Genomic DNA, 10,790 nt, shown 5'->3' on the forward strand with positions numbered 1-10,790 from the left:
ATTGCCAGGTGTGACCCAAAAAGCAAAAAAAAAAAAAAAAAAGACTGGTAGAAAGGCCGGCCCTGCCTGACTCGAAGCCCCTGGGGCTCGGCTCCTCCACCCCAGAACAGCGGCTTGTCCTGTGACTGTCAATCGCAACTCTCCTGGACCTTCCCAGCAACCCAGTCGTTATAGGCCAGCAGCAGCCCCAGGCCAGGGCGGTGCCAATCCACTGAAGGCTCAAAAAGGAAGCAAAGGGGCCAGGGGGCCCCAGCTAGGCCGCCACTGTGCGTCTACTGTCTGCAGGGAAGAGGGGAGACCTACAGCCTTGAAACGTGGCACTGCCCCACATCAGACGGTCAGTCTCTGTGAAGACCCCTTGGCTGCAAGGGAAGGTCCCAACTCTTGATGCACAGTGTGGTCTAGGGGACAGAGGAGCTGGTCTGAAGCTATTTGTCCTAGATATCCGGAAGACTAAGGTTTACTGGGGGTGGGGACACACTTTCATCTCCCGAACCAGACTCCGGAAGCTCCGCTGTGAGCAGAGGCTGAAAGCAAGACGGCAGCACACTGTGCTTGGTGGGAAGAAGGGCTCAGGGGAGGGGGCAGCCTGCAGAGGAAGCTGGCCGAGGCTCCCAGGGGTTCCGATTACAGCCAACCGCTCAGAACCGCTGTTCTCAGAGGGCTGTGGGCCTCGGCGCCGTCCATCTTACTGGATCCTCAAAGCTCCTCCCTGGGTTTCTGATTGGGCAGGGCCCCGGAGGGGACATCCAACAGGTGCCCAGGTGACACTGATGCTATGAGTTCAGGGAGCACTGCTTATGCCACCAGAGAAGAAAGTCTTTTCTATGCAGCCAACCCTCAACTCTAAATCCAACGCTAGAGAAGACGGAACAGCAAGAAGCATGGAGGGGTGGGTGGTGTGTGTGTGTGTGTGTGTGTGTGTGTGTGTGTGTGTGTGTGTGTGTGTGTGTGTTGGGGGGAACTCCCTTCTCTCTAGGGCAGGACAGAGTTGGCTGGGAGGGATGTGATGGATGTCAGTGCCAGCCAGGCCACTTTGGTTATGGACCTTCTCATCAGGCACAACCGCGATCTAAGAAACGATCCAGTGGGGGCTGGAGCGATAGCACAGCGGGTAGGGTGTTTGCCTTGCACGCAGCCTACCCGGGTTCGATTCCCAGCATCCCATATGGTCCCCTGAGCACCACCAGGAGTAATTCCTGAGTGCAGAGTCAGGAGTAACCCCTGTGCGTCACTGGGTGTGACCCAAAAAGCTGGAGCGATAGCACAGCGGGTAGGGCGTCTGCCTTGCACGCAGCCAGCATGGCCGACCCGAGTTCGATTCCTCCGCCCCTCTCGGAGAGCCCAGCAAGCTACCGAGAGTATTCGATATGCCAGACACAGTAACAACAAAGTCTCCAATGGAGACGTTACTGGGCCCGCTCGAGCAAAAAATAAAATTAAATTAAAAAAAAAAGATCCAGTGGTCCAAAAAGAAAGATCCAGAACACAGTGCCCAGGACAAGTGGGTCTCCTCCTGCGGCTCTGACTGTGCACTGCTCAAAGGGGAAGGCAAGTCCCGCAGACAGAGTATGTCCAAGGTGGTTACTCCTCTCCTGTGCTCCAGCTCCACTCCAAATGGGTGGGACGCCCGTGTCCCCCCTCCCCCCAAACAACAGATGCCAAAACTTTTCAAACCCCCAGAAAGGAAAGAAAAGCAACATTGTTCCTATTGTGATTCATCATCTCTCTTTTAACTTGCCTGCAGCAAGCATGGGCTGGAGCCATACCACAATACCACAGCGCGTAGGGCATTTGCCTTGCACGTGGCCAACCTGGGTTCGAGTCCTCCGTCCCTCTCAGAGAGCCCGGCAAGCTACCAAAAGTATCCTACCTGCACGGCAGAGCCTGGCAAGCTCCCCGTGGCGTATTCGATACGCCAAAAACAGTAACAGCAAATCTCACAATGGAGACGTTACTAATGCCCGCTCAAGCAAATTGATGAACAACGGGAGGACAGTGCTACAGTACAGCAAGGATGTTCCGAGCTTCCGCTTCCCCACTGGTTTAACGCACCCCCACAGCCCGGGGTTGCCCTGACGCTCTGCCACTCTGAACACGAGCCGGTCAATCTACCACTGACTTTCTGCAGCATCAAACCTCGTGAAACGCTAGGGCTTCCTGGCCAGCAGGGCTGCTCAGAGTCTCCAGCCCAGAGAGCCGGAACCAGGTATTGAAAGTGTTTTTCTTAGTCGCCAACAGAGAGGGCGCCGAGCACCCGCCCAGGGCTTGTCCACTTACATAGACGGTGCGGTAAGGGACGCCAAAGAAGAAAACAGGGATGGCCAGCTTGATCTCTGAGGAGCTTCCATCGTCCACTTTGGGGGTTTTGGTATCGTTCTGCCAAAACGGATACATGAGCTCCCTGGGGTGGGCTGTCAGGAGAGATGGTGGTTAGAGAGAGAACAGGTCCCTCTTCCGCCTGGCAAGGGAGTCCCCTCCAAGGCCCCCCGCCCTGCGGCCAGTTCCCTCCAGACTTGCAAACTAAACGCAAACTGGTTTCGAACCCAGTATGGCTGTGTGTGTGAGCGCGGCTGTGTATCACTGCCTGCCTCTGCAGAGGAGAGGGGGCTCGGAGCCACTTCTCCTGTGGAGAAATCACTCAGGCATTGCTTCCGTGCCTCCCCGGGGCCTTGCGGAGTGCCCTGGTCAGAGCTGGCCAGGACACTGGGGACTCTGCCCTGCCTGGCCACGTAGAGCCCCAAAGGGTGGGCCAGGCTCTGGCCAGGCTCTGGGAGGGGTGGAGGCTCGTGGGGGAAGGCCAGCACACGGAGCAGGGCCCTGTGTGGGCACCTCCCTTGGGTCCCAGGAGTGGACTGAGCCTGTTCCTGAGAGGAGGCCCCTCCTGGAGGTTCCGGGCAGGGCAGGACAAGTGAGCCCTGGCACCCATAGGGATGGCCCTGCAAAACGATAAAAAAATAAAAGTAAAAGGTAAATGCTAGTTTTCCAGGGCAGTGACCAGCCCGTTTGGGGTTTCTGGCCATCGTTCCCGAGGGGCCTGCCTGCTGCATTCCGGGTCCTAGTGCCCCGCTGGCACGTGGCACGGAGGCTGGAGAACATCGGGGAACTTCTCCACGGGAAATCCCCGCTTTGGTGTTAGTGGGACCTGTGGGCTGGCCAGCCACTGGTCAGGGCTTGGCCCACTCCTCTGGGGGGTCTGCAGCGAGCCCAGACCACATTCAGAGCAAACAGAAGGCCACCCGGGCAGGAAGCAGCCCAGCCCGGCCTGCTAGGGGTCCAGCAGGAACTGAGCCATCATCTCTCCAGAGAGCTGACGTCCCTAGGAGCAGGGAAAGGAGTCCCATGGCTCGGCCACAAGTACTGTTCTCCACCCCCGGAAGGCACTGGGGAACCAAGCCAAGCCAAACCATAGGCATGGTTGGAACTTGCTGCTCCAAATGGATTCACCATCACGATCATCAGGCAAAGCTGCCCTCTGATCTTCCCAATGCCCGGGGTCCTAGGAGGCGGGCCTTCAAAAGTCACCCTTTCGACACCAAACCTGGCATTTGACACCAGTACTTATTTATTCAACTATTTCTGAGAATGAGGGCATGAGAGTGAATCGCTTTCATTCTTCTGGGGTTTCACACTCGAGTTTGTGGGTTCTGATCATTGAACTTCACCTCATTCTGGGAACATCTTAAGTTAACCCCACTGCCTTCTACATTTGTTCATTCAGACTTCTAAGCAAGTGTCCACAGGGCTAAACAAACAACAAAAACACTTGTTTATCCAATCGAGAGACCATGAACTTGCTCGAATGATCACCAATCGGATCCTGCAGTGGATTTATCCTCTGCAGGGGAACTTCTTGGGAGTGACGCCCCAGTGGGAAGCTCAAAGTTGCACTCAGGTGGAATCATTTTAATGGAAAGCTGAACAGGAGTTTGGGAAACACTGGCCAATTTGTCCAGCGAAGGGTGGGGACAGATTCAATGGCCAGAGCCTGCCCTGCCCTCTCTGCTCCCAAGGCAAGGTAGATCTCGATGATGCTCTTCTTAACTAGTTCATGATTTTGGAAGAACTGAGGTGGGCTGGAGTGATAGCACAGTGGGTAGGGCGTTTGCCTTGCACGCGGCCAACCCGGGTTCAATTTCCAGCATCCAGTATGGTCACCTGAGTACCACCAGGAGTAATTCCTGAATGCAGAGCCAGGAGTAACCCCTGTGCATCCTGGGTGTGATACCCTCTCATAAAAAAAAAAAAAGAACTGAGAACAGAGTTCAATTTCAAGAAAACACAGATGCCTAATATTGTAAAGACTTGCTTCACAATCAACGAAGTTTATGATTTAGTATTATTATACTAGTATTAAATTTAATATAGCAAATGCCTACTGAGTGACAGAAATAATAAGATTGAAATCATGCATTCTTCTGGACCTAGAATTCATTGCTATTATGAAAATATGACTTGTTGACAGCACGAACTCTCAATAGCAATCAGAGTTAATAAAAGGATATCCCTACCCATACCAGCTGTACGTTGGGCCTTTCATGATAAATAAATTGGCACAATAAACCCATCTCCCAGGCTTTTCCGGCACCCCAATGAAACACTTTCTCAGAATGAGGGCACGAGAGTGAGTCGCCTTCACTCTTCTGGGGTTTCACACTTGAGTTTGCGGGTTATAACCATTGAACTTCCCCAATCCTGGGAACATCGTAAGTTAACCCCACCGCTTTCTACTTTTGTTCACTCGGACTTATAAGTGTCCACAGGGCTAAACAAACAACAAAAACACGATGAGAATTTCACACTATAGAGATGCTCTTTCGAGAACGTTTCCTATGGGGCTCTCCTGGACGCTGGGCAGCACCCCACAGAGGAGGAAAAGGAGAGGCTATGGAGGGCAATGAATTGGCCTATTTTGTTTGAAGTTTTAGACTGGAGTCCACCGTAAAGGGCCAGGACATCAATGCCATGATAAGACTCTCTGGGCTCAGAGTCTGTGCCACCAGTTAAATGCCTCTGAGAGAACGGGTTACCAGGCCTAGGTTCTCACTTACCCTATACACTTTGGGGTTTTTTTTGGGGGGGGCTTTTTGGGTGAGTCACACCTAGCTCTACACTCAGGAATTACTCCTGGCGGTGTTCAGGGGACCATATGGGATTGAACCTGGGTCAGCTGCATGCAAGGCAAACACCCTTGCCACTATACTGTCGCTCCGGCCCCCAAACCCTACATACTTTGAAGGAAAGTAACTTGCCTTATCTGGAAGTCTGGCACCATCATTCAGGGCTACCTGGTGTGCACAGACACACCCCAGGGCCCAGAGCAATGGTACAGTGGGGCCTTGCCTCTGGTTGACCTGGGTCCCTTCCCCAGCATCCTGTAGGGTCCCCTGAGTGCCGCCGGGAGGAATTCCTAAATACTGAGCCAGGGGAAACCCCTTAGCACACCACTGGGTGTGGCCTCAAATCCAAACCCAAATCAAACCGAAAAAAAGATGCCCCCAGTTAAGAAAAAGCAGGGATGCAAGTGAACATTATTCCAAGTGAACAAAAATTTGTCCTTGACAACAGAGTTTAATTTACCTCTTTCCTGTTGTATCTGCAGACACGTGTACACCTGCCCTGACAATTAAGCTCCAACAGAAGTTGTCTCTTTATAAATTCAAGAGCATGCTAATCAAGGGCGGCATGGAAGTCTGCGTTACTCACCTTGGTGGCGAACAAGCGCGAAGATGAAAGAGACCCAAATTCTAAGTAATGATGAATAATTCATCCTGGAATTTTAAAGAGAAAAAGAAGAAGAAAAATTCCCCAGCTTGCCAGAGTAAATAGAACACCAGGTGCGCTTGGTGGCAAATCCCCAGGCCCATCCCAACCAGCAGAGAACAGACTCACACCCCAGCAGCTGTAGTTCAGCGTCAGGCTGAACTGCAAACTCCTAAGTGCAAGGCTTTCCGTGAGCGCTGATTCCCCCTCTTCGTGAAATGACGCATGTAATGGATCATTCAAAGGGTCACAGCAACAGTGGCACTGACGCAGGAGAGGCGCTGTGGGTGACCCTCAGACCTGCTGGCTCCAAGGACTGATGCCTGGTTGCCTCCCCAGAAAACCCTCACCCGCCCCGAAGAAGCCAGGCTCTCCTATTCTCACGGAGGCTCCCGTCTGGGACCAATGGACGTTGAGTAAGACCCAGCGTCTCCCTGCAGGTGGGGCGGACAAAGTTTGCCTGCTCTCCGCGATGGGGCCTCTCCGTTGTTCTGGGATACAGACCAGATCCACAGGCAGCACGAACATAACAGGGAACAAGTCTGCTCCTAGCAAAAAGCGTAAGAGCAGAGCCTTGCATCCAAGCAAGCCACACCAAGAGGGGGAATAAAAAAAGAAAAAAAAAAACAAAGCTCCTGCCAGTGAGCTTTATTTTTGTTCAGTAATAATCAATCGGCTGAATGGCATGCAGCTGGACCCTCCGCGAGGCACAAGGAGACTCCGTAAAGCAGGGGCGAGCGCTGAGGTCTGCCCACACCTGCCGTCCAGTCAAGGACGGGCAGAGAGAGGGAGGAAAAACCCTCCTCTTATTCTTTAGCAGGATCACAAGGCTCTGGCCAAAGCTTCATGGAAAAGAAACTCAGCGGGTTTAGTGCGCAACACCTTTCCTAGAAACCTCCGGTTATCAAGTGCAGCCAGCGCCTTCTCAAGCACGTAATAAATTGGAGTCAGGTTTGCAGAAGACGGGGCTCCGGCTTTAGCAGGGATCACGGAGGGCTCTGGCAGGAGACGGCATGCCAAGGTTCAGGCGGGAGGCCTGAGGCAGACAGTTCAGAGAGCAGGAAGCAGGCGGCACTTAAATATTTGTATTTACGGAAAATGTCACTAACCTGTTCTGTAGAGACCTGGAGGACTGAGTCAAGGCACACGAGAGCCAAACCCTGGGCAAGCAGCAGCAAATTAGGTAAAACGGGAATTCATGTCGCTTCTCCCCCACTCACTGCCAGTTATTTCCGATGCCCGAAACGGTGTCCGAATCCTCTCCTCTCTAAACCGAAAATCCAGTTCGTCCCGCACGCTACAGTCAGATACGTGTTGAGTTGCAATCAAGGTTTCCCCTATTGATTAAGGAAAAGTAAATCTAAAGATCGGTTTCAGGATTGCATAGAGTGGTTCTTTTCCTGAAAAACTAGACCTTCCCCCCCCCTTAAAAAAAAAAAAGTAGATTCAGATGGAAATGTCAGGTACTTGGAGCTGAAACCTTGGTGCGTGCTGATCAGAATCACTTTGCACTGAAAAACACAAAAGAAATCCACCCCCCACTTCTACCTTTGTACCTTAAAAAAAAAAAGGCAACTGTCTAATGTTACAGAATTAGCATCAAGCAGCATGGGATCAAGATCCCAACAAAGCACCCTCCAACATTTAAATGAAGGAGATTTTCTACTCAGGTCTTTTTTTTTTTTATTGTTGTTTCTCTGGTTTTGAATCTTTGCCACGGAGACACTCTACCCTGTTTTTTTTTTCACAGGTATGCACGAAATATTTAAAGAAACTTTCTGAAACTTTCCTGGGTTTTTGTTTCTTCCATCTTCTCTTGGACACGCAGCTGAGTCAGGCCTGTCTTCCAGCAAAACTGAAAACCAGGTGAGGGTCCTTTCACAGGGGAAACAGAACCAGTGCCCACCCCCAAATCTCTCAGATATCCCCCCAGGGTCTGCGGGGTGGGGAGACAGCCCCCCCTCATTGAAAATGTGCAAGAAGTGAGTAATTTAAAAGGCTCTGCCAAGGAAGGACTCGTGTGTTAGGGCTGATGCAGAAATTTAGCTAAGACACAAACTAATTCTTCCATTCAAAATATTTACTGTGAATTCATTAAACATTTCCCCCCCCTTGAAGTTACCAGAAGAAAACTGTCAATTGATGGGAATTTAAAAATTATCTCTGGCTTTTCTCTGACAAAATATTTAAATGACAGTACAAAACCCATCATTTTTGTTTTGAGTCAATTGTGCTAGGGGACAAGGGAGTTTAGGAAGCTAATTTCTGAATCCAAATTATTCGGTATTTCCCCAAAGCCTCAGTAGATGCTACACATTAAGCTCACCCGCTCCGCTTTGGAAACATTCTGCATGTGTCTACATATGGACACCAAACGACCATTTTGCTCCAAAAAGCACATACTTATGTCACAGAAACTTTAGCTGGAGGCGGGAGAGTGCGCATTTAAAACAGAATGAAGCAAAACTCCAAGGCTCACCTAGAAAAGTACTGCCTCATCTCCGTTAGGGCTGAGTGCAGCTATGGCCTTCCCGTCTCCAGGCCTGCTCCGGATCTCTGCGGTGGTGCCCTCTGCAGGCTGGCTGGTGGCAGGAGAGGTCATCAGACACGGGCTGCCCAGCGGCAAGGTTGATGACCAGCTTTGGGAGCAATAGAGACCAGGCAGATGGTGACTCAACTGCCTGAAGCTACAGGGTCACATCTGCATAATGACCAAGAGTGGAGTGACGCCCAAGGGGACCGGTTCATGGGAAGTTGTGGGGATCGTGAGGGACAGTGAGCAGGGGTGTCGCTTCCCTGTCTGCTGGAAAGGTGACCAGGTACCCTGCAACGCCAAGATAAGTCCACAGGGGGAGGACTGTCCCTGTCTTGCCCCGGAAAGACAGAGGCCACTAACTCAGCGACTGCAGACAGGAGGATTGTTAAGGGCTGTCATGGATAATGACAGTGACCGTTAGGGCAGAAGGAAAGAAATGGATCCTGGCCAAGTCCAGCCTGCAGTGGGGTGCCAGGGCTGCCAGGCCCACCTGGAGGCCACTTTCTGAGCGATGTGATATACCTGGGTTTGGCAGACTTGGCCCCGATGAGCCCAGGCCCGAGGGATCATGGGATTCTCTGAAAGGGCGCCCACCCCAGCCAGCACAGTGGACAACGGTGAAGATGGGGGTCACTCAGAATGCAACCGGCCACGACGGGGCCTGGAGGACCGCCATGGCCACTGTGAGCCGGCCACTGTGCTAATGGCGGCTACTGCCTGAAGCCCACAGCCACGCTCCAGGCGCACATGTGCCTGACATGTGGTCGTTTGTCTGGCAAATGCTTTTTCCCCCATTCTGAATCAGGAGGCAGGAGCAGAAATCGATCCCATGCCAGTGGAACAGACAATAATCAACGTGGGTTTTGCCCCAGGACTGAGATCTGGACCATCTGGACCCCGCAGAACATTGAGAAAATTCATTGCCTTGGCAACGTCCAGCCGCCTTGGGCACGAATGTGGCACATGCCCGAGCTGGCGGGCCCAGATGGCGGCGACTCCTTCGCACGCTTTTAGGAGTGGGGTCGTCAGTGGCTCCTGGCATGTCTCCTCCACATCAGAAGCTGAAAGGCTGCAAGCTGCAGCCTCTCCAGAGAAATGCTTCTGTGGCGGCTCACGCAGCCTCACATCCCTGCCCCAACCTGCACTTCCGGCGACATAGAATCCAGCCACCACTGCCGTGGGCTGAGCAGCAGGTATATAGCCCTGCCACTTGGCTCACACGTCCAGAGGATCCTCTGCTGCAGGAGGGATCAGCCGAGAACATGCGGGTCACGGAGAGCCCTGATGGGAGGAGTCCAAGGTGGGATCCTGCAGCTGGACTACTCCCTCCCCCCTGTCCTGGTGCACCATAACAAAACTCTGCACCAAGATGCAAGTGCCCAGAAACCCCCCTCACAAGCCAGACTCTGTTGGACCCTCCATGCCATGGACTCTGGAGGGCACAGCCGCAGTGGATCCAAAGGCCAAAGAGGGGTGCATATCAGGGTGAGGCCTGCCTGGGGGGGGGGGGTGGCGGGCTGTCAGCTGCCACATCTCCTCCACTGCAGTTCCTGGCACGGTCCAAAGAGGAATGTGCGGTGCGGAGGGCGAGCTGAGGCAGAGGGAAAGGCGTGAGGCAGGGGTTGCGTGTGTGCAGGTGGTCTGGCATGTGGACACGCACCTACAGCAGATGGTAGCTCTGTGAGAGCTTCCAGGTGGTGGTGGCGACCGCAGCACTGCAGCAAGGGACCCCTGCTCAGCGCACGACACGCTAGCCACTGCCCTTAGCAGAGACCCGTGCCAGGAGTGTTCTGAGGTCAGAACAAATACAGACTCATGGGCCAAGGGCAATCAGAGCCGGCTGGCAAGGGCCCGGGAGGAGAAAGCTGAAAATCCGTGACAAGGAGGCCTGGAGCAGAGACGTGTGCGTGACAGATGGGGGACGGACAGGAAGTGTGAAGATCTCTGTAGCGTCCACTAACACCCCCGGGGAGGGACGCCAGGAGGACTTGGCCTGCTGATGTCAGTGCTGTGACAACGAGCTCAGCTCGTGCGTGTAGGGACGTTGGGATGACAGCAAGGAGTCGGGCACAGACTGGTGGCATCTAGCACCGCTGATCTGACCGCAGCTGCCTCTGACGTCCAACCTGCCAATAACAGACGGCAGTTCCCCAGGCCCCACGCTGTCAGCCAGTGCTCCTTGGGGAGAATTAGCTACTTGGAGGCCAAATGATGGGACCAACTTTGTGGGGGGTGGGGGGAAGGGCCAGTGGTTCCTTCTGTGAAACAGAGTCCCGGTCTGGACAGGGAAGGCAGCCTGAGGCGTGGGTGCTGAATCCCTGCAGGGCAGCCTCTGGCTGGAGAACACCCCTGCCAAAGTGCCCCCACCATGGGACGCATGGGTCTGGGCAGGTGCCCAAGGGGATGATGGAGCGCCATCCTCCAGGAAGCGTGTGCGTGCCAGGGAAGCAGCTCTGGGTGGGGCATGCTTATGTGTGCACATGCGTGTGAG

The 10,790-nt window shown here is 53.5% G+C and overlaps 1 protein-coding gene across 1 annotated transcript in view; it reads right to left on the minus strand.

The window, feature by feature from the left end:
- The window catches only part of TECTA (tectorin alpha), a 55,040-nt gene extending 52,643 nt beyond the window's left edge, over nt 1-2,397 (minus strand). The window contains exon 1 of the mRNA XM_056108189.1: nt 2,281-2,397. Coding sequence (XP_055964164.1) covers nt 2,281-2,397 — 117 coding nt within the window. The remainder of the gene's footprint in view (nt 1-2,280) is intronic.
- Nucleotides 2,398-10,790: the final 8,393 nt, after the last annotated feature.

Source organism: Sorex fumeus, unplaced genomic scaffold (genome assembly GCF_029834395.1).
Source record: "Sorex fumeus unplaced genomic scaffold, SorFum_2.1 ptg000198l, whole genome shotgun sequence".
NCBI lineage: Eukaryota > Metazoa > Chordata > Mammalia > Eulipotyphla > Soricidae > Sorex > Sorex fumeus.